This window comes from Crassostrea angulata, chromosome 7, assembly GCF_025612915.1.
Source record: "Crassostrea angulata isolate pt1a10 chromosome 7, ASM2561291v2, whole genome shotgun sequence".
Taxonomy (NCBI): domain Eukaryota; kingdom Metazoa; phylum Mollusca; class Bivalvia; order Ostreida; family Ostreidae; genus Magallana; species Magallana angulata.
Genome location: NC_069117.1, coordinates 32602531 through 32627533, shown reverse-complemented (window position 1 = coordinate 32627533; position 25003 = coordinate 32602531). Strand labels below are relative to the sequence as shown.

General features: G+C 33.6%; 2 protein-coding genes across 2 annotated transcripts; one reads left to right on the top strand and one right to left on the bottom strand.

Annotated features, from left to right (window-relative positions):
* Positions 1–575: 575 nt before the first annotated feature.
* Positions 576–10290, bottom strand: LOC128191545 (uncharacterized). Its single transcript, XM_052863674.1, has 3 exons — positions 9995–10290; positions 4879–5025; positions 576–743 (listed from the first exon to the last, which is right to left on the bottom strand). The coding sequence occupies exons 1-3, from the start codon at positions 10194–10196 to the stop codon at positions 685–687; spliced, it is 408 nt and encodes a 135-aa protein (XP_052719634.1). The 5' UTR covers positions 10197–10290; the 3' UTR covers positions 576–684.
* Positions 10291–13698: 3408 nt separating this feature from the next.
* On the top strand, positions 13699–24614 carry LOC128191533 (protein arginine N-methyltransferase 9-like). Its single transcript, XM_052863663.1, has 10 exons — positions 13699–14000; positions 17100–17336; positions 17803–17970; positions 19901–19997; positions 20851–20930; positions 21281–21455; positions 21827–22028; positions 22415–22967; positions 23427–23583; positions 23970–24614. Exons 1-10 carry the CDS (start codon positions 13717–13719, stop codon positions 24345–24347), a joined length of 2331 nt encoding a protein of 776 aa, XP_052719623.1. The 5' UTR covers positions 13699–13716; the 3' UTR covers positions 24348–24614.
* The last annotated feature ends 389 nt before the right edge of the window (positions 24615–25003 follow it).

Below are 25003 nucleotides of genomic sequence, written 5' to 3'. Positions count from 1 at the left end.
GATTCCTTATTACTAATGTTTATATAATTTTAAGCCATCGTACAATTAAATCTTTAACTGTAAACAAGCAAACCCCGCCGGCGCCTCAATTTGGCATCATTTTTATTATGGGTTTTATAGTACAAAATGGATACGTAGTGTTATCACAGACAAAGACACTGGATGATGTAAATATATGGAGTTCAAACACGGGATGCACAATACAAAGTTGACTGGCAAACTGCCAAATCCAAATGTTGAACATTGAAAATGTACACTGGTAATGTTTTGCTGTTGAAAAAATCAAGAAATAATACATGTACTCACAGCACTCTTATAACGAAGTGATAGGTACTTGCAATTTTGCTTCGATATAAATGTAATTCATTATATCCACAATATGTGTAAAACCCATGTGGAATGAAAATCACTGCACCACGACTGTCAAGTCATTATTAGCGTGTTTTGCTGTTCTTACTTTGCATGAGTTTTTTTTCTGTTTTCGTGATGTCTGCATAGTAAAATTTTAATTTGTAATATTAGTTTTTACTTTTTATCTAATTTTTTAGTCATGTAATAATTTCATGCCATTGTAGTCATTTTCAATAACATTTTATTCATTTCATCAGTCATATCACTATAATTCAACTTGTTGAATTTTCTGCAAAATGAATATTTAAAAAAAAAATGAAATAGTACATCAGTTCACATTCTAGAACAGGACCAGTCTCCAAGTATTTCACCATACTTCTTTGGGCCAGGACCTGAAATAAAATAAAAACAGATGAGATTCCATTTATGACTCTCTTTCAGCACCATATATGAATTATGATATATCTTCTACGGGTACTATTTGGTAGAAATTATGTTCAAACTAGAGTACTAGTAAATAAAGTTGACTCATTGTAGATTGGGCAAGAACCTTTTCATATCATGTGACAATGCATCTCTCCAAAATGACATCAGACAAGAAACAAAAAATTGATGTGCAGGAATAAGCTTACTGACACACAAGTAACATTCATGCAAAGTATTGGTTCTCTGCCACTCAAAAGTGAAATCTTTCTCCCAAGTCATGAGGGCTTATCTCTATTTTCTGTTGAGCTAAGCAGATGAGAGTCATTGCCCCCCCCCCCCCCCCCCCCCCCCCCCGGCATCTGGATGGGACATCAGACCATCACAGGTACTGTTAACCCCCCCCCCCCCCCAGCTTGTACCAATTGTAGCTGGGTGGACTGAGAAAATGTAAATTTAGTGTTCTGTCTAGAAATGCAACACATAACATCAAGTGACAACAGCTGAGTTTGAACCAGAAGCCTTTAGGTTAATGGCCTAACACCTGTGACCTTTGAGTGATGTGCTCCACTCTGGGACTCATGGATTGAGCAAGTTTCAATATATCTGAATATATATATGTACATGTACCTGCATAAAATTTAATGAAAAAATTTCAATCTCTCTGACAATTTAGTTCTTAAAAACCTTTAATTACCCCCCCCCCCCCCTTTTAGGTGGGCCCGACCCCTCATTTAAACAAACTTTAGTGGCAATGAGGACTCCTACAGCAATGGATGCTTTGTGCCAAGTTTATTTGAAATTGGGTCCATGGTTGTTGAGATGAAATGTAAAAATTTATTGGCACTGGCAAAAGTAGGAAAAGTTTTGATTACTTCAGCCTTGACATCTTAGGTGAGCTTATAAGAAAGGATTGAAACTCTTTTCGTGGACAAATGGTTTTGAATAATTTTTAAAACACCTTTACCAGTTTCCATTATCTTCCCTTGAGAGAGAAAAAGGAAATGTGGCTATTTTAGAACCAACTTCAATATTTGCACCAAAGGATGCTTTATGCCAAGTTGGGTTAATATAGAGACCATGAAGTTATTGAGAATAAGACTAAAGTACATGTACCTTTGAGGTAAAAATGGCAATGACGGTCATCAAACAAATTTGATCAGCAAAGCTCATTCACTACGGTTTATCCATCAGACAAACAAGAGGCCCATGGGCCACATCACTAACCTGGGCAACAATGACTTTAAATGGGCGTTCAAAAGATATTGTGCCATATGGCCCATCAGTAGAATAACAAAATATAAATATTGTAAAGTATTCAAATTTTACACTTTTTTTGCATACACGTAATCTTTGACATCGTACCTTTATGGAATACTGTTTTTACCGAGAATAAGAAAATCCTATGCAAGATATAAAACTAAACATTTGGTAGGGGTACACTGTTAACTTCCAATTCCCTATATTTTCTTTCTATCCCCCCCCCCCCTCCTTTCTCCCCCACATCGTAAAGCGATCAAAATATATGAGAGCATATAGGTACATTTTCTTCCTCAACTACTTACTAGTTATTGTATTTAAAAAATATATATATTATAATAGTTATTGTATTTCATTAAAGAAATTCCTATAGATGTGAAGAAGAAAAATATACGTACCTCAATTCGCTCAATTCCTCAAATGGAAAAAACATTAAAAAATTTAATTTGTCTTCCCCATTAATTATTATTTTTGCGGACGAAAAAAAAATAATATCATATCTTACCATATATTATTACAAATTGAAAAGTCTCAATCTGCCCCAGCTTTTATTTTGTCCCGGCCCGGTTTGCCAACCCATTTTACCAAGACTCGTATGGAATACCGAACCGGAAGCTATAAACTGATTGAAACATGCCTTTCCATTATTATTTTTGTTGTAATAACTCAGACTTGAAACAATATTAGCACATAATTTTTGCAATTTATTTTTTCCTTTACATAAGGATAATTTATGCTAGATTACGTTGAATTTAACTCAGTAGTTCTTGAGAAGAAGATTTTTAAAAATGCACCCCCCTTTTTTTTTTACAGTTTCTAGGTTTTCTTCGCTTTGAATAAATATCGGTCTTTCATTTCTGCAATTTATATTCGCAATCCCATAAGGATGCTTTGCGCCAAGTTAGATTGAAATTGGCCATGCGGTTTTAGAGAAGAAGTTCAAAATGTAAAAAGTTTACAAATGGACGGATGGAGGACGGACAAAATATGATCAGAATAGCTCACTTGAGCTTTCAGCTCAGGTGACCTAAAAAAGGACAGAAAGGTGATATAAAGAGAAAAACAAGAGGCCCATGGGCCACAAATCGCTCACCTGAACAATAGTCCTTGCATCATTTTTTTTCGAAAGGGTTTATTATGATGTGAACTCTTAATAAATATTGTAAAACTTTATATATTTCAAGATTTTGCCATATATTAAACAATACATAAAAAGAAGATAATAACAATTTTATCTTTCGCATGTTGTCACTATTCACAATTGCTCCACCTGTAAAATACATTTTATTAATGTATAGAAAAATCATATGCTAGGAAAGGGGAAAACTGAAAAGCTCATAAAAAAAAACTACCTACCCTATTTTAAAATCTGATGAAATAGGAAACACACATATTTGTTTTTCTTGCCTTAGCAGTGTCCGAGAACCTTACTGGAGTGCGACCATTTCTCGCCGAGTACCATTTCTCGCCAGTATATTGTGATGTCAGTTTTCGTATATAATTTTATGTGTTGATAAAATGACGCCACAATGTCCCGGCGAGAAATGGTACTCGGCGAGAACTGGTCGCACGCCAGTAATATAACAATAAATATTGTTCTTGATAGTTCATATTTTAAAAATAAGGGTCCATAAAAATCAGTCTAACAATTTTGATGTTGATTGGCCTGACAATTTATCGTAAAAATTGTTAGACTGCTATCACAGCTTAAAATTAAAATTATGTTTACTCCAAATGCAATACAGTCATGCAAACTAATTATTAATAATAAACAAAACATTGAAAAACAAAAACAATTTCTTTTATTTCATTTTATGCTTGTCAAAATGTAGCATCAACATGATATAAACGTCTGTAGAACATCTAACCCCGATTTTAATCTTTCATTGCAAAAACAAATCGTAGTAACATTGTTCTCCGATATCAGTACCATTCATATTTACCAAAATCGTGGTTGCACTTGTTTGATTCGATCGGTAAACTTTACAATTGAATTACGCAACAATTATTCAAATAATCGAAGACAAATTAAATAGCTTTAAGTATAAAAAAAAAGAATCTTGAAAACGCGGTGTAAAAACAAATGGCATGGTGATTATGCTGATAGTTTACTGTAAAGCTGAATTCGGAACTACGATTTACCACTATTTCATAAAATATTCTTTATATCATTCTTCGTTAAAAACGTTACTTTTATAGTTAAACCGGCAAATCACAAACTTTTCTTTTATCAAAATTGACGTCTGAAATCTTCTTCAAAATGGCGGTTAGTTAGTACAAACAAAGAGCTTCCGTTTCGTAATTCCGAATAACGAGCCCGATCTTATATAAATGAACACACAATCAGAACACGCTTACAACACATAGTTTGAACCCTTCTAAGGGTCCCAGTATTAGACTGAGGGTCACCATTTTTACAATTTAGAATCTGCCTTATATATAGAAGTTGTCATATAAATATTGGTAATATTGGAGCAGCGGTTCTTGAGAAGAAGATTTTAAAAGATACCCCCCCCCCTTTTTCACAGTTTCATGATTATTTCTCGTTTAAAAAGGGATTGCCCTTTGAATTTTACAATTTATAATCTCCTTAATATAATAATGCTTTCTGCCAAATTTCGTTAAAATTGGATGAGTGGTTTTGGAGAAGAAGTTGAAAATGTGAAATGTTTACAGACGGACGGACAGACGGACGGACGGACGGACGGACGACGGACAACGGGTGATCAGAAAAGCTCACTTGAACCTTCGGTTCAGGTGAGCTAAAAAACCTAACCCCTCCCCCCCCCATTCCAATCGTTTGTTTTGAGGGTATAAGATAATAAAATTCATATGTTTACCCACCGATATGAGGCAGTTCATCTTTGTATTCTTCATAGTATAGTTCTACCATTTTGTGTCGTCTGGTGTATCTCTTGTAGTTTATGGTTCTGAGGGACTCCACAAAGAAAGCCGCAGCAACAGCGAAACCCAATCCTTTTGTTGCCATACCTGGAAAAAATTGCATGTCAATTTCAAAATCTTTGTTTTAACTAGAGTATTGGCTTCAAATTTAGAGTGGGCATGAGCTAAACTAGAAAGAATAATTTTACCGAGACCAGGCTACGCTTAGGTCACAGTAAAAATTCGTCCCATATACATGCAATGTAGCAGCCGTGAAGCAGATCTGCTTCATGTCGATATTTAGTCTGTTATAAATAATCTGCGAGGGAAAAACAAATTTTAATACCTTTCTGAACATGCATATGTTGTCAAGTCCACAAAATATCCATTTAATGGGTCGTATCTAGGCATTTTGTTAATATACACGTTTGAATTTGCCTGCCATTTTGTTTGAAATCCCTTGGAATGTTTTGGATTTTTCTTTAACATGATGACCAAGAGGCATAAACAGCAAATTTTCAAACCCATATAAGTGGCAGGGATTTCCTCGCAAAAACAGTTATAATGTGGTAAGATAGGATTATAAAAGAGCAACATTTTAGGTATCAGAGACCAATTACCGGTACATGAAAATTTAGGAAAGATATATTTTTAAAAATTTGCTACGAAGCTAGTATATGGGACAAATTCTATCAGTAACTGGGTCCGTAGGACATCTGTCATTTGAATTTTAACAATTGAACATTCTATCTATACTCTGTCCCGAGTTGCTGCTTCCACCACTTTTTCGATAATCATAAGTACCTTTGTGCTCAAACTACATTCATCCACTAATATGAAAAATGTCCAGATAATCTGTTTTGAAACGCCTCCCCTACCACTTCAGGTTTCAATACACTTCCAAAAATGGAAAGTCTACAGGGATTTTGCATTGCATTAGCCATTAATAAGCCCGGATGATAATGTTAAAAAATTGCGCGTGGTATCCCAAGTACTTTCGAATGGAGAAAAGATGTACCGTAAACATTTCCTATTATAAACCTCCGTCAGAAATTTGTTTTCGTTCCTGTGAACTTTTACGAGTGAAAAATGATAATATTTAATGAAGATATTTCGGACATATTCCCTTTTTCAATTTCAACTGTATTTCTTTCACAGGTACATGTAAGTGTATTTTTATTAAAAATCATCAAAAAGTGATGGAAGCAATAACTTGGGACAAATCCCAACTGAGTTCAAATTCATTTTACTTTTGTGAGTGCTCAATACCCTTGAGAATTAACAACCCTATAAAATATCAGTGAACTGAAATGGTATTCCTATAATGAAAACTTGTTAAATAAGTTCATAAAAAATTATATTCCCTTTTGAGAAGTGGACAGGCATAACCTACATCCACTTCTCTTCGCAAGCATATCATATTTTGATTCTGGAAAACGTGTAAATGACGGAACCAAAGACAGTTTACGCTTCGACCCATGTTTTGACTCCAGTTTCCCTGAAAATTCGTAACAGACCTTTTATTTCTACATTTAAACATTTTGTTAGGTTTCATGTGTTTATTAGAAACTCAACAACTGATGACATAAGCACTACTTGTGTACAATATACAGGGTGGCACTAAATACATCATTATCTAACATCCCCCTTTCTTTAAAAAGACAAAAAAATGTGCAATTCAATTATAAAGTTCATACTGCACTTTTGATGCTTTTGTATCTTCATATGGAAACGGAACTTCATATTAAACACAAGAATAAACAAGTTACAGTATAATACGGCTTGTAAATTGTAAAATGAGTCTTTACACCTCTTTAGATTATGAGAAAAATAGCTTTATTCTAAAGTCTACAATCGAAACAATATTTTACGTTTTTTCTCTGACTCTAAATTTTCTACCTTTTGAACCACCTGTTGTGAGCGATCTCATAATTTAAACCCCGGGATGTAGAAGTTGAGAAAATGATTTGACACCGGGTTAATGTTATTAATTCAATGTTTGTGATATACAGTCGTTTGACCAGTACGAATTTCAACCAGTTCCGAATAGTTCAATAGTTAAATAGCAAATAATGAAATAAGAAATGGGGGAAAAATCAATTTCTTAATATAATCACGCATTAATGCTTGTTTGAATTCTGCAGTACCGGTAGTTTCATTTTTGCTGTCTTGTATGTATTTGATATCGGTCTGAGATTAGCCAATCTACTTTCGCTTTGTAATAAATCCAGGTCATGGCAACGCTAATATGCGCATAAAATCGTCTGTCGGTGTCTTAAATAATCACTTGTAACAAGATTTATTTTATTAAACGTAGGTTTAGTATGTATTCTAACATACCCAAAAGCATACAGATACAGGATAAAAAATAAAATAAAGACATAAGTGGATGCAGAATGTTATTGAGTCGTCATTTTACGAGTCCCGAATACCCAATTTGTTTTCCTCTGTTTTAGAATGAAATAAAGGGATTGATCAAACAAATACTTCTGGAATTCATTAGATGTCTTTCTTAGTCTTGGATAAATCATATTGTACCACAATAATGATAAGAGGAGGAGCTGTGACTGTATTTTGATAAGATGTTAGAAACCAGTCTAAATTATTGCTATGATGATTTTGTCTGTCATTTTGGTGCAAATCGAACTGTATAGGTTAAGAAAATACCAATAACTGAGTGGTTTGCATTAAACCTGTTATTCAACAGGTTCTATGAATGGTTTTCGGGCCGAAACTTTTTGATCTACATTTGATATGAAAAGAAACAATTATGCTATTCGGAACTCATCGGCTTATTCGCAACTGGTAAAATGGCTTCCCGCGTAATTTGCTGGAATAAAATTTTATTTAAAACAATTAAATGCAGCAATATTGCATTAATATCAGCAGGGATTTGGTGTATATTGTCAAAAAAATCATATCTTAAAATAACATCCGGGAACATTTTTACTACCGCCAAATCTGTACCCTATTCGGAACTGATCAAACTACTGTATGGATGCATTAATGTTTAAAATGTAGAAATAATAGGTCTGCTACGAAAATCAGGGAAACTGGAGTCGAACATAGGTCGAAGTGTAGTCCGTCTTTGGTTCCGACATTTACACGTTTACACGAATCAAAATATGAGGGCTTGCGAAGAGAAGTGGATGTAGGCACAGGAGTCGGCAATCTTATCAATAAATAATACCTAGAGTCGAAATAAGTAAAACCTCAGCCATGAGCTTCGCTCACGAAGTGAGGGAAGCGAACAGGAATGCAACGCTATTTTTCACAAATCTGCTGTCACGCCGATATTTGCTTTGACCTGGCGATTAAATCAATAACAATCAAAAGAACTAGCGTCAAACAACTAGGGATGGGACGATCCACTGATGCACCGGTGCATCACGGTATTTATTTTGACGATATTTGGATCGATACATTTACCATTGATACAACGATACCTTATCAAACTTTTTTTATTTTTCAAAAATATCCGAGCTTCATATATCGGCTATTTTTAGTCTGCGCGCCTAATATGTAGTACAAAGATGGCGGAAAACCTCGTAAAGTTGTCAAAACTGTTAGGAAGCTAAATATGGAATGTGGAAAACTTTTGGAGTACTTGTTTATGAAAAACTAGTGTACGCGAGACTAAAGTAATTTGTAAATTGTGCAACGCTCATTATGAATATAACAAAATAACTTTGGACATGCGGTAATACAATGGCAGGTTGAATAGATTTTTAACTTTTATTCATGTTTTCATTTAATTGCAATGTATCGTGATATGTATCGTATCGCATCTCATGTATCGTGATATGTACCGAATCGGCTCAGTACAGTATCGTCCCAGCCCTACAAACAACTTAACTCTGTCCTAAACTTTGGATAATTCAACCCCTAAAGCTCTACATCGGCGAATTATTCAGATTTCTGTCAACATTCGATCTACCAAAAAGCCATGTAGTGACGTCACATTCACCCCGAGACTACGCGTATTATAAACATTAGAAGGACAGTTGTTACCTCCCTTTTATTTTTAAATCATAATTATAAAATAAAAATAAAACAAAGCCAACATTATCCTTGATTTTATTATGCTAAATCATCTTTTGATTTTAAGGACTTTTAAATGCTTCAATAATTTTTTAAAGCCTGTTAAATTTAATAATATTTATTTACAATCCATGCAGTCTCGGAATGAATGTGACGTCACTACATGGCTTCTCGGTAGATCGAATGTTGACAGAAATCTGAATAATTCGCCGATGTAGAGTTTTAGGGGTTGAATTATCCGAAGTTTAGGACAGAATTAAGTTGTTTGACGCTATAGTCTGTCCCAAGATATTTATGCAGCACATTTTGACAATTTTTAATAAAAACACACATACCTGTGAAAGAAGTACAATTGAAATAGTTGAAAGGGATATTTTCCAAGATAATTTCATTGACACATTATCATCTTTCATTCGGAAAAATTCACAGGAACGAAAACAGATTCCTTACGGAGATTTATAAAGGGGAATGTTTACATCTTTTCTCCATTCGGAATACATCGCGCAATTTTTCAACGTTATCATCCAGGCTTGCTGCAATACAAAATCTCCGTAGACATCACATTTTTTAGCATTGTGTTGAAACCTGATAGGCTAACAGGGGCGTTTCGACTGAGAAATCTTGGAAATTTTTCATACTTTTGAATGAACATCGTTTGAACCCTGAGGTATTTATAAATATCAAGGAATTAAGCCAAATGTGAATCCAAAATATTTTGGGACAGAGTATAGTTCTCTTGATTGTTATTGATTTAATCGCCAGGTCAAAGCAAATATCAGCGCGACAGCAGATTTGTGAAAAATCGCGTTGCATTCCTGTTAGCTTCGCTCACTTTGTGAGCAAAGCTCATGGCTGGGTTTTTACTTATTTTGACTCTAGGTATTATTTATTGATGAGATTGCCGACTCCTGTGATGTAGGCTATACCTGTCCACTTCTCAAAAGAGGATTAAAAAAAATAGGACAGAGAGATATTCAAAATTGCTGTCATGTTGCAAGGTCTAATTAAGCAATTTTCATCCCTCTTTGTTACTTACCAGTGTAGATTGGCCTTCTTTTCAAAACGTTGATATAAGCAATGCTTGCAAATGCAGCAATTACTGAAAATGGTGTCATTGCCGACAGCTCTCTTCTCATTTCAGAGTTCACACCAATTTTTTGGCCAATATCAAAGATACCAGCTGTGACTTTTGGTTCATCTTTCTCGTCGAATTCGCTCGGTGGCTCTATAACAGGCATCTTGATAAGGTAGATATATTCCTGTTACCACAAGATTCTTATTTCTCCTCCAAGACGGAACGGTGTCCCCTAAATAGTTTGTTAAGTCGTACAATGAATCATTAAAAAGATGCGTGAAAAATCCTTTAATTTATATCAAAATCCAGCGACATTTTTCAGATCATCGTTTATATTTGTGCAGTTATTATATAATTAATTATTTTTAAAAAAAAAAACCCACATAAAATGTTGTTATCGAAACATATTATGTATCGTTTCACTTTTCATTCCGGTCATTCTAATCCCCCAAATTACCCCCGGGCCGAAAACCTACTCTGTTTCGCGCTGAGATGATTCGCACGTCGATGTTTTGCACCTCCATTGGAGCGAAACGTCTCGTTAGATAAAGATATTTTTCTCGTGTTATTATTGCTCTGTAATTAATTATAACCTATGAAAGAATTGAAATAAGTCATAAAACGATGTTTGCATTCGTGAATATTTAGTTGATGATGAGAAATATTTTTTATTCATATGTAGTCATGTTCAGGGTATCAGGAGAAAACGTACCCAGGAGAAAACGTACCTAATCTCTAGGGTACGTTTTCTCCAGGAGAAAACGTACCCGGGTACGTTTTCTCCTGGAGAAAACGTACCCTATGAAAATCATAATTATACTACTTAATAGTTTTTAATACTTTTAAATACAATTTTGCATAATAAATAATCAGAAATGTAAGAATTTCATAGATCTATGAATTTAATACTTTATAATTTTAAAGGGGTTGGACATTTTAAATAATTTTCAAATGCTACTTTAATGCATATTTCAATGCATAGATGTATAGAAATATATTCATTTTATGAATGATATCTTTATAATAATTGTAGCAACTTTTATTTTAGTACAAAATAATGACCTGTCATAAAGTGTTATCAGTCTACTTCTTCTAATTATCCATTTATCGGTAGCCTTACCGATTTGAGTTTCTCTATGCGAGATCCCCTGATTTTAATTATAGTGATAATCAATTAAATACCTGAGGAGTTATTATTATGTAATATTATATAAATAGTGCCTGTTTGGGAGGGAAACTGTTGAAATTGACACCCCGAGAAAGCCATTGTCAACCGACGCGAAGCGGAGGTTGACAATCCCTCCCAAACAGGCACTATTTATTTTATTATACTGAATGTCTTAATTTTAGAGAAAATTTTACTGCTTTTATATAAAAATGACATGAATTATACGGCGAACCGTACGCGCATAATTTACGCGCATGTAACAATTCGTTGTGTTACCCGTTGCCAAGTGCGTTGCTAACGCTGAGGGTGATAGAACGGATTATCAACTGCGTCTTAACAAATCAGATTTAAGTATTTCATATAAAAGTATGATAAAAACATATATGCACCGCTTTTTCGTCTTCGCTTGTTTTTTGGTTGTTGTTTTTTTTTTTGAAACTTTTGCAGGCATGGCGTTATTATGTTCCGAAAAAGCGGTATTAATTGTGTTGTGATAACAATTATAGCCTGTTTTTCACTTGAGATTTACCTGTATTTTTATGAAAAATTAGGGATGCTATAGCAGGTAATTAATTACCACAGATGAACATGTAAAGGTGGGGATAATTTATACATAACTTTTACTGCTTTAAACTTACATTACCACCTCTGCATCCACCATTCAACTACGAATTTTGTACCACTCTTGAATAATTAAGTGATGCTGTGTTTGATATTGTTTGATAATTTCAATTCACATAAATTTATCAATATAAAATAAAAAAAATTGTCAACTGTATTACATGTAATCATAATACCACACATACAAATTCACCAGCCAGTTACAAGTGTTTTTAGTCACATGGCACAGCCACATTAATTATTGTAAATGATGAATTCGACATTGTGAGTAAAAGGACCTTCCGAATGAAAAACTTCAAATAAAAAATTCATTCATATTTGCTAATATTATTTCATTTCAGCAGGACGAAGTTAGGACGACCAATAGTTAAACTGGACAAGTTTGGAGACGGGTATATCGTCTATACTTACAAATTATTTTTAAAAACAAAACTAAAAATGTATTTTGAATGTGTACTCAAGGAAACATGTTCAAATAAAACATTTTTATTATTTTTCAAGATATGTTCATGAATAGATAAAACGACCTCGGTTGTCGGATAGTGGAGTTCTTTATTATTTGTTCCCGAAGATTCAAATTATTAAAATTGGTATGCCTAATCTTTAATCTTATGTGTATTTTTCTGTGTATTGTAATTTAAAAAAAAAACATTCACTGAAAACCCCTGTTTTAATCATGTTAAGAATTAATTAAGTCTTCGGGAACAAATACATGGTAATAAAACTCCATTATCCGACAACCGAGCCCATGTGCAAAATACCAGGAGAGTTTATCATGAAGCAATCTTAGACTTAATTAAAAATTGTACACTGTCTCAATGTTTCTTGATTGAAACCACTGTCAAAATTTTAATATCAAAAGTTCTTTTTTACACTAGAAAAGGATTATTTGATTATTAATACTAGAAATTCGAACCAACCTGGGTTTTTGAATAACCGAAATCCACAGGAATTACCTAAATCCTCGCAAAATCTAACGAATGTGGGTATTTACGTATTGAGAGAGAACACAATATTATTCGGATCATCCATTGAATACGCCTAAAAAAATTGTTGATATCAGAAACTCAATTTTTTAATTACATCAGAATATGGATTTTTTTTTACATCAATAATTGAAATTTTTTACATAATAAATCATGTTCTAAAATCATGAAATATATTTTGATATAAAAAATGATAATTTTCTTGTATCAGAAAATACCTTAAAATTTTTAGATATGAGCTGCAATTTTCATGATGGATTTATTTTTACGAAAATGTTATTTTCTACAAAAATGACAAAAAATAAAAAATATCATGGCCTTCAAATTTCTATTCGCCAAATTTTTGTGAAAAAAAAAGATCATTAAGAAGCCTTAATTGGAGCAAAATTGAATTATTGTCGTCCTGTACAAAAATTGATTTGCTATATTTCCTTCGAATAGAAATCTTTCCTCTGACAAAAAATAATGATTTTTTTTCACAATAACCTTATTTATCATAAAAGTTAATTAAAGTTATATGCAGAGTTATCATGCTATATAGCAGGTTTTTACAGCAAATTAAAATTCTAAAAAAATACAGTTCATATTGCTTTAAACAGCACCCCATAAACTTCAAAAAATAAGTTTTAGATTCCGTTAAACGTTCTATCACAGGAGTAAACATATAGGCCTACAACTGATGAAAAAACAATTGCAAACACTTGAAACAGAATCATATTGATGATTCTTTTATCAATTTATTTTTATCGGAAGAGAAATAATTCAATTCTATAAAAAGGAAAATCAAACTATCGATCATTTTTAAATAAAGTAAACAACTTTTCGGCTTTTTGGGGTTTCATTTGGCTCCATTTCGGATTGTTTTGGGTCCTTTTGGGTAAATCGACGTACCGTAGTTGTTTACAAAAATGGCCACGAGGAGTTTAGGGAATATTACCTTAATCAACGCGAAATCGTATTGTAGCAGTGGTAATTTTAGGAATTCGTTTGCTCATTATGTATTATATCTGAAATTAAATCCAGATAAAGTGAGCGAGATGTTAAACGAATTTGTTTATGTGATGAAAGAATTCTCAGAGCAGTTGGAAAGAGAAAGTAAAATAGAGGAATTATTCCGATGTTACAAAGTTGTAAATGAAATTATATCCGATAGTGAAGTCATTCTGAACAACATCGGAGCTCAACTTTTTCGGTGAGTGTTATAAGCCTTTAATTAATATGTTTTACGGTGCGACCGTTGGGGCGAGCACAGCATGTGATCGAACAATCAATTATAATAAATTAATAAAATGAAATTAACAACGTGAAATTTGAATGCCAAAAAATAAAACATACCTATTTTTCAGTAAATTTTCATTATTCATAGTTTATAAGATTTGTTATAATTTATTTATTTATATGTAGAACAATAGTTTAATCTCAGATACAATGTTGTAAATAATAAAGATTTTAATATATAAATATTCATTGCACTGTATCTCCCCTTTAAAGTGATTGTGATTATGATTGATTGATTGATTTCCCCCCTTTTTTTGCAGTAGACATTTTTTCTTAAAACTTACATATAAAACTTGACTCATCATAGAGCTCCACCCATGCTAATTTTTTTTTCATTTTTGTCAATTTATACATAGAAAATCGACTTACCATGGATTTGCCCCTCCACTTTAAAAAAAATAATTAATGTTTAATTTTATTTTTAATTTACGCTTAAAAATATTTGCTTATCATGTTAAAAGAACATGGTGTTGCAGCAGATTTACAATGACTTCAATTTGAGTAATTTCCCCTTATCAGTGCTTATTGTGACGTCAAAGCTGACGTTGGTTAAGTGTCGTCTTACTCTTTAAAACTCCCCTGAGAAATAAAAGTATGCGAAGTATACTGTTTTATTTACTTAAAAAGCATGATGTTCTTAAAATCACACATCTTATAAGCTTTTCAAAAGTTTTACTTTCATTCTCGGGAGAACGTGATGTTGGAACGTGAGGTTGGAAACCATTGGTACTATGAATTGTGGGTCAAAATTTACTGACTCCGAAAAAATATATCGGATCAATGTGTAAACGTTTGTGACGTCACACGATTATTTTTGATTGAAAGTGTACTGAGGTGAACTTTAGAGGTAACATTGACTGTATTGTCGCTTACATCGTTATTGTTTTTACTGTCTAAATTTGTCTTGCTAATTCTCGTGAGAGTGTGAAGTGATAAAAATTGCCATGATTACAGGGAACTACTGGGACGATTAAAACGATGCATTACTGGTCCGATTTACTGACGCCAAAAAAATCCGTTGAATGAATGTGCAACTAGTCCGAATTTTCTATTCACACACGCCTTGCCGGTAGAGCTCGCTTCACGCCGGCGCTGCGCGCCGGCGAGCTGCGTTCGCTATAAGGTATACCCCCTTTCCACGAGAAAGGGTTGGGCTGTTATAATTACCCCCCCCCCCCCTCTCTTCAATATTCACTTTTCTTTATTTTGATTTTTCCCTATTTTAAGAGAAACTGTTCACGATGATTTATCAGACTACAAACAGAATACATACATGTACCTAAAAAGATATTGGTGTTACAATTTCATTGTGTCATATTTGATTTGACCTTGACCTTAGACCTATGACCTGCACTTCACTAGTCCTCATTTTTCGTCTACCTCATGAAGTTTCAAGGAAACATTTTTGATATCTTTATCAAACTTCAGACATAGACACATATGTATATAGTATTGTATATGTATACATATTATAGTATATACCTGCACATTTAGTAATTAGATGTAAGCAATTTAACTGTTTCCTATTTTTAAAAATCTGGATTTTTCAATGACCTTGACATCTTTAACTTTACCTTTCCTCATTATTTAATTGACTTTAAAAGTTTATAATTTAATTCTGGTTATAACGCGTTTTCTGATTGGCTAAAAAAATTATTTTATATCGTATAAAGAATGTTGCCTACGTCATAGTAAGACTAACGTCAAAAATGTATCAATGCGCATGACGTTACGTTTGAATTTTGTACAATTTTACGTTATTTTAAAGGTCAAATGACCGTTTTTATCTACAATGAAGAGTAAAAAAAATTAAATTATAAGCAATGAATTCAATATTTATTAGTTTTATACGATATAAAATGGTTTGAAACAGTTTACGCTTTTTTATAAACCGCGAAGCGTAAACTGCCCCAAACCATTTTATATCGTATAAAACAAATAAATATTGAATTCATTCCTTAATAAAGAGAAAACTGATCGAATTTTTTTTTTTAAAGTTTTAAAGATAGGTATTGGTGAATGTAATTCAACATTGTGTATGAATTTGTTAACTGACTCTTATCTTTTCTATGTTCTGCACTTATTCCATATTGACTTTTACTTGAATTCTTTTTAATAAGATATCTTAATTCCTTATATTTGATTTATTGAAAAACTGTGGTGATGACAGTTAATAAAAACATTCCAGTGTTTTTTTTTCACATTTATGTGAAGCATCAGACAGTTATAGCAGTACAGTAGAGATTAAAAATAACAACATTTTCTGGTTTTAATGCAAAAATACAAAGGTTCGGAAAAATTAATTTATTCAATTGCTATTCAGATTTCTTTTAATGTAAATCCTCAAATCTACGTATAGGAATTTATACTAGTGCTTCTGTTTAAAGGAATATTTATCATAAGGGGTTCTTTTCGTGCCAGCTCCTACAGGAACTTTGGACTAAAAGGGCTGTATCCGTAAAACTCGATTTCTAAGTGGTCTGGGGAAAATGTTTGTATCAATTATTTTTAAATTTTTATTTTACTTCACATTTAAAGTATATCACAAGGAATGGGCACATAATCTCCATATTATTAGAAGAAATCATGCAGTGAAAACTGTCCTTGACATTAATTGTTCAAATTTCTTGGACTTATTTTAATCAAATTTTGTTTCAAAAATTACTTCTTATTAATTATTTTACGCAGAGAGTGCATTTTCACTAATTCACAGTCAAACGCACAACATTCAAATAATGCTTTAGTGTAAAATCTTCGTAACTAAATTTTCAATAATGGCGTATTTGATGTCATTTTACGATGCCTATATTGTTATTTCTTTGACAATGTGACTGTCAAATTCTTAATAATGATAAAGTTTATTTGTTCTAATTCAGGAATATACAAAACAACACATGAGCGCATGCACATTTATTTGTATATTTATAAACAAAGTTGTCCGATCCAAGGTATGTGTCCGATGCATGGATAATTCACCCTATATATATTTAATTTTTTTTCTTCCATTAATCAGAATTGGATACACTGATGAAGCTGCTATGTACATCCGAAAATCCCTCGAAATTAACCCCGAGTACACGGCAGCCAGGGAGAACTTGGATAATATTTGTTGTCATCTGGTTGAGCGATGGCACTTTAGAATGCTGAACGATGTCAACAGAAACGCAGCGTTTTTATCTGCTCTTCAGAAGGCAGCCAAACTTGGTTTCACCAGTGTGCTAGATATGGGTGCTGGGACTGGAATTTTAAGGTAGATTTTGTTATTAATAAATGGGGTACAATTCTAATAAAAGATGTCTCCGTCTAGTGCAATACATGTTTTCTAGATAATGAAAGTAGACAGTAAATCATATTAAATGTATATTTGTTAAGGATGGTATTTTTTGATAGATTTTGCAGTATCCATATGCTCAGGTGCTTTAAATATGACCAAATGTCAAGAATTGTCTGTTATTTTATAAGCCTTGTGGTTCTGCATTAATGGCCAAAAACTTTTACTGAATGATCATGTCGATCAAAAAGGGCGGTATTGTTTCAAACTTGATGGACAAGGGGTACCATTTGAACTTTGAACAGTAAAAAAAAAAGGAGGGTGTAAACAATGCTATTTCGCAATGCATTTGTCAAGTTTTCTGTGAAGCACCTTAAATTTTATTTCAACTATTGGTCAAACCAGTATGCGTTTTGATGTACAAATTTAGTGTTTTCTATTGCAGTATATTTGCTAAAGAAGCCAAATTTAGGGATGTGTATGCTTGTGAGAGATCAAGTACCATGTGCGATTTAATAGAGAGAGTTGTCGTTGCAAATCAGTGCCAAGATGATATCACCATCATTGCAAAAAATTCAACAGAGTTGATTTCAGGAACAGATTTTCCTGAAAGGTATTTTTTTTTCATGGCTTCAACCTTGAAAATTTACAGTTGTTTGTATGTAAAAACAGAGGTTTTTGTATGCACATAACTATAACTCTCTTATAGCTTTGAGCTAGATATTTCATCTTTGATTAGTCCATTGTATCACAAAAGGACTGCTCTCTTTTTGCATTTTCGGCTCACTTGAACTATAATCTCAGACGAGCTTTTCTAATTACCCACTGTTCATTGTCACCCATCCACCTGTGTATCTATCCATATGTTAACTTTTCATATTTTTAATTAGGTCACCTGAGTAAACTCAGGTGACCTATTGCTATCCAATTTCGTCCATCGTTGTGCGACATTCGTCGTGCATCGTGGGTTAACAATTTACATTTCTAACTTCTTCTTAAAAACTACAAGGCTGATTGTTACCATTTTTGGTGTGAGGCATCTCTATGGTAAGAGGAATCTAAATTGTGAAATTCATGTCTCTACCACCCCCGGAACACCACATGTGGGGCCAAATATGCAAAAAAAAAAAGCCAAATTTTCAAAAATCTTCTTCTCTACTCCCGCACATGTGAGAAAAAAAATGGTTGCATAGTTATGAAGTCCATGAAGTTCTCTTTCAAAAATGTGAAATTCATGGCCCCTGGGTCAGGGGTTCTGGCTCTAGGGTGGGGTCAATATGGCCATATAGGAAAAATGTATTAAATCTTAGAAAATCTTCTTCTCTACTCCCATATATATTTGTTAAAAACTAAATGCCTGGTTATGATGTCCATGAGGCCCTGTACCAAAATTATGAAATGCATGACCCCTAGGTCAGGGGTTCAGGCTCTAGGGTGGGGCCAATATGGCCATATAGTAAAAAATGTATTAAATCTTAGAAAATTTTCTTCTCTACTTCCATATGTATTTGTTAAAAACTAAATGCATGGTTATGATGCCCATGAAGCCCTCTACCAAAATTGTGAAATTCTTGATCCCTTTGTTAGGGGTTCAGGCTCTAGGGTGGGGCCAATATGGCCATATAGTAAAAATGTTTTAAATCCTATAAAATCTTCTTCTCTACTCCCACACATGTGGACAAAAAACTGAATAAATGGTTATGATGTCCACTAACTCCTCTACCTAAATTGTGAAATTCATGGCCCCTGGGTCAGGGGTTCAGGACATGGGAGGGGGCAATAAGGCAATGTAGTGTTAATGCATGAGACTCCTTGACAAGTTTGTGTATGGGTTATATGCTACTCAGGTGACCGTTAAGGCCTATTGGCCTCTTATGTTTCTTTATGATGAGTTTTTTTAAATGGTGATAGCCCCCGGGTCTCAGGTTTTATTGTTTGAAATGGTCAGCATCTAAGTCTGTGTTGTGATATTGATATATTTTGCCATCCTGAATAAATTGTTGTGTGTTAGAAAAACGGTGTTTTTTTATTTTATGGCAAGGACCGCTCGACTTTTTACAGTAATTTTGATTTTCTGAATATATAAGTATTTAAATGGGGGATCCCAATAGGGGTTAAAAGTTCAACATTAGAAATTATTTGGGATTGGGGGGGGGGGGGAACCTTTAAACAAATCTTTTTCTTAAGAATTTATGATATCACTTTGTAAGAAAGCATACTGTCAGAGAGTAGTATCATTCTTTGAATCTGTGATTCCTTGACCAATAAAAAGGCCACAGGAGGGTTGCAAAATTCAACATGGGAATACATATAGGGAAAATCTTCAAATTTAGAATTTGCTATTGTGACATTAATTTACAAGCATCACGGGATACATACCGGTAAAATAAATTAATGAAAACTGCATGAGCACCAACTTTTCCCACTGAGTGTTAGTGACATACATATAAGAAAATTTATAAATGGATGAAAATATCCGCTGGGAACTGTGACTCGAAAAGAGATACATTTGTATCAATTTTTTCTTGTTGATATTTTTCCAGAGTAGACTTGCTAGTGACGGAAACATTTGATGCTGCCTTGTTCGGTGAACATGTGATTCCCTCTTTAATCCACGCCTGGGAAAACATACTGCATCCAGTAAGATCCTCATTGGAGTACCTTAAAACATTAATTTGTAGAATTTCATTGAATTCTTTGAACTTAGAGTAAAATGGTCTCTTAAGCAGCATCTGCACTACATGTATATGTGTAGTGTGTGAACGTTTATCAGTTTTGCACGGTTTATCACAAATCTGGCTTGAGAGTATACACTTTGGCTGATATAGCGATGCGTTGAGTGACAACACTATTTGATTGAACAGTTAAACAGGTCAAATCAATAGGCTGGTACCCTTCCCACAATTCCATTTGTGCACTCTCTACATCAATGTAGAAAGTGCTCAAATGGAATTGTGGGAAGGATACCAGACTACAGCGGCTGCAGCATATACCGGGTATACAATCATGATAGATTTGTGATAACATGTACAAGTAATTTCAAGGATCGATAATAGAACCAGTTATCTTTAAATGAATTACATGTATTATTTTTGTGGAGTTAAACCTTGTTAATCTATAACATAGAGGGACTGAGAATTTTTTTTTAGACTCAGGTTGAATTGCATAGAGAAACAGGGGTTGGGACATCCCGCTTACTGTAGATTCCTACAATATATGTAATTAGATGTGAGGATTCAATATCCGCATAAAATCGCGAAAAGCACATCTTGCGAATTTTAGAATCTCGCATTTATTTTTTGGACATATGTTAACTACATGAAGCTCTGATAAAAATTCGGCATTAGCAATTTTATGTTCTCGCGATTTGATGGAAAACGGTTGAATCGCGGAATTAAGTACTGGTACTCGGTAAAATAAGGAATCTACAGTACTACTTTACATTATACATTCATAAGAAGAAGGTTCCTAAACATTCAATGTGTTTATATAGGAAACTGGGAAAGTGATCCCAGAGAGAGCCACTGTGTATGTCTGTGCCATTGAGAGCGAGAAATTGAGACTTCAAAACAGGTCAGCCAAGTTTTTTTTTTTCCACAAATAAAAAATATTCTGCATTTTACCATCAGAAACCAACAGGCAGTTGTCAGACATACACTTAAATTGACCATTTGTCAACTCCTTTTGGACTTTTCTCAGTTTTATAAAAACAAACAATGAGAGAGCAAAACTCTTTCAATTCTTTTTGAAGATGACAGTACCTACCAGTATTTTGAAAATATGCATTTAATTATGTAACAATCATATGCATGAACACAATTGGTGAGATTTAATTCCTTTCAAAGCTTAAAGAAGCCAAAAATCCAAATTTGGTATATTATGCATACATGTACCTAATTACCAATTTCTTTACATTTTGACAGATTTGTATATCCAGGAATTCAGAATCTTAATTTCAACCACATCAATATTGTATGTAATACTTCCCAGTTCCTTGAGGAGCCTTATTCCACAGAAAATCTGCACAACTTGTCTGGTCATCTGAAATTCCTGTCTGAGCCCATCCCCCTCACAACTGTCAATTTTAATGATGTTCAGGTACAAGTACAGTCACATACAATACACAGCATTCCCTGCAGTAATGAAGCCCTCACCAATTTTTGTTTTTAATCTGATGTCCTCTTCTCATTAAAAGAAAACAAAAAAAGTGGTGGCTACATTGTTGCAGCTAGTACACATCAAAATACAAAAAATTAGATTTTATGAATTACATGTAACTTTAATTAATTTTCCTGATATGAAATAAGATGTATTTTTTTCTTTCATTTAAGCTCAGAATGTCATCAGACTTTTAAATAATCGTTTAAGTACCAATTGTTATAAATGTTTTAATAGAAATGAGTCCATGAATAAAGTAGAAGTTCGACAAGCATATATATAAAAGTACACATTTGTTTCACTTTTTGCAGATGCTGAAAAGACTTGATAAAGGAGTTAATTTTGATTTGGAAATTCCCATCAAATTGTCAGGCAGACTTGATGCTCTGGCTGTGTGGTTTGATCTCCATTTGAATCAGGACATCACCCTTACGACCAACCCGTCCACCCCAAACTGCTGGGAACAAGCAATATTTCCAGTGATACCCCCGAACTCACCCAGCTGTAATGCAGGTAACAGTATGTGCATGTAATTTTTTTTTGGAGAGGGGGGGGGGGTCATGGTTCTTTGTAAAGGGGGAGGGAGGATTTGGGAAAGAGGGAGTTTATTAATTGCGGTTTCAGATAATTGTTATGGTAAACTTGGAATTAAGTTTTAATCGAGTACTCCAAAATCCTGTAGTCAAAATTAATATTTAGATGGAATTTAAAAGAAATGAAATGCAAAGGCATTAAATATTTGAACGAGTGTTGTGAACAGCTTTTTATTTTACAGGAAAGGAAAGATGCAAAAATTGTTAGATATTCTCATGATATACTTAGTTATCATCAGTAGGAACTTATTTGCCAATCATTTTTATAAATGTCATCTATTATTTATTCATTTTTATTATTCCAAGATGAAAAAGGAAGCATTATTCAGAAGCAGGGAGACAAAATTCAAACTGTCTTTAGCCTCAATCAGAATAGTCTGCATCTGCAGTCATGGATGAAAATTGAAACCGGGAAACCGCGAATCCCCCAGGAGAATCACGGACACTGCAGCAATGAGGAAGCAGAGAAGGTGTTTTACTTGGATAGAGACGAAGTCTTTCTTTTGAATAATCTCCATTGGAATAAACTGCAGTGTAGAGTCTTAGAACAAATTAAAGCTCACCATCCAAAGAAAGACTTGTCTCTGCTGGATTTTTCCACCTCATTCTCTCCCATCAGCCTTCAAATGGGTTGTCATGGTTACCCAAACGGAACAGTTATCATGAAGTCAGAATTTCATGATTTGTATCAAACTTTACAGCGTTCAAATGATCTATCTCAGTTGAGCTTTGACTTGTTGGATACGGATACCGACACCTGGCAGGGTTTAGCCAGGAAACACGACGTCATTCTCTGTAATCCAGTGGAACTGTGTGGAGCATTGAGACAACAGATTTTTGAAGATTTGGAGATTCTGAAGTAATTAAAATTTCCACCTTTTCATTTTACTCTGCAAAGTAACTTTTCTTTCTAACTTTTTGATTAAATGGATGATAAATACAGATGCCCAAAATTCAAATGCATGTTGAATTTTGATATCCTGCATGTACATGTGAAACTTAAGATGACAGTTATACAGATCGTATGCATGCATGAACAATGTGAAGTAAAGAGATGTTCTAGATTTAATAAGCTGTTTAAAATGATTTCATTTACATGTATGATTTTATTTATTTTAGCAAACTCAACACAAAAATTATATTTTAATTCTTTTCTGGTTTCAATAAGATTTAATATTTTTGTGATAATAAGCTGAATGTTGCTTTAAATACTGTTACAAAAGTAGTTTCTAGTAGTGAAGAAAAATTATGAGGAGGGAATCATATTACATTTTTGTTCCATTACATTGAATTTAAAAAACAAAATTTTCTCTCCCAGGCTGACTTGCTTAGAGACAACTGGAAAGATTGTTCCAGGGATTATACGAGTCAATGCCATGTGCATCGAGTCCGAGAGCCTGATGTCTGACAGTGCAGTGCTGGGAGATGACGTGACGTTAGGATTTCGTATTGCTGAATTCATTAATATGTACCAGGTAACAGTAGCTTCTCCGTCTCTTTCCTTTGTGATAGGTCAAACTTGTTTGTATGTCTGTAAAGTGCTATTCATGAATTAAGTACAGTACCAGTTTATGATTTATACAAGAATTATGTATACATGTATAATTATGCCTACATATACAATTATACTTGGTATATCTTCATCTATCATATTTCAACTGAATTCATGAAAGTCAAAACATAAATGAATGGTAGTATGATCACTTTTTGTGATAATAGATCAACAAAGTAACGATATGTTGAACTTATGGCACTGTAATGTTTTTTTAAGTGTACAATTTTTAAAAATGGATACATGTACATATATAATTCCAAAGAAAATTGATTTAAAAATTGTTTAAATGATGATCTTTTTTTTCAGTCTACTTTACATGTGGATGTCGACTTAACCAGTCTGGATCATGTACGACTCACAGATCCATTTCAACTTTTTACAATTGACTTAAATGAAAAGCTTGATGACGGCCCGTCATCATTTCTGGACATGAAACGTAGTGTAAATGTGGTTGCTACGGATACAGGCCATGTGACTGCAGTCATATACTGGTTCGAGTTTGTTCTATGCGATGGGATAACAATCTCAACATTAGAGTCTGTGTTACCATGGAGACAAGCAGCTGTGATGATGAAGTCATGTGATATTGACCTTGTGTGTGGACAACAGATCAAAGTGACTGGCTCTCTGAAAAACAGTTGTTTAGGGATTTCAGTCGATTGTGACCTCAGTGAGGGAAGTTAGCAGACAACCACAATATTTATAAATAGAATTGTCAGTGGTTCACTTAATTTTTTCCGGGTAAGCTTTTTACAGCACAGGGTTCCTTCATAATGAAGTCAGCTGAATGTGTTCAGTTTTTACTTTCCTTTATAGGCAGCTATATATTGTGTGCAAAAATATGGAATCCTACTTTTTCTGTCTAGATCAAGTTCATGAATGGATTATTAAATTGCACTATGTGTATACATTATGAAATAAATTTGATTGATCATATTATTGAACATGTATTTCCTCCTTTTGTTACCTAAATTACAGAAAAGATAGATTGCAAGTTCAAGTACATTTTTGTACCATGTATACGTACTTGTACTGATTTTGTATACATTCTGCGAGATGAAGGGAAAAAAGGAATAAAAATGATCAAGAATTCACAAACACACCACAATACTCGGTCAACCGAGGGATGAACTAACTACTGTAGATTCCTTATTTTACGCGAGTACTTAATTCCGCGATTCAACGATTAACCATCAAATGGCGAGAACATAAAATCGCGAATGCCGAAAGTTTATCTTAGTTTCAAGTAGTTTACATGTGTCCCAAAATTAAAAGCGAGATTTTAGAATTCGCGAGACGGGATTCTCGCGATTTTACGCGGATATTAATTCCACGCGTTT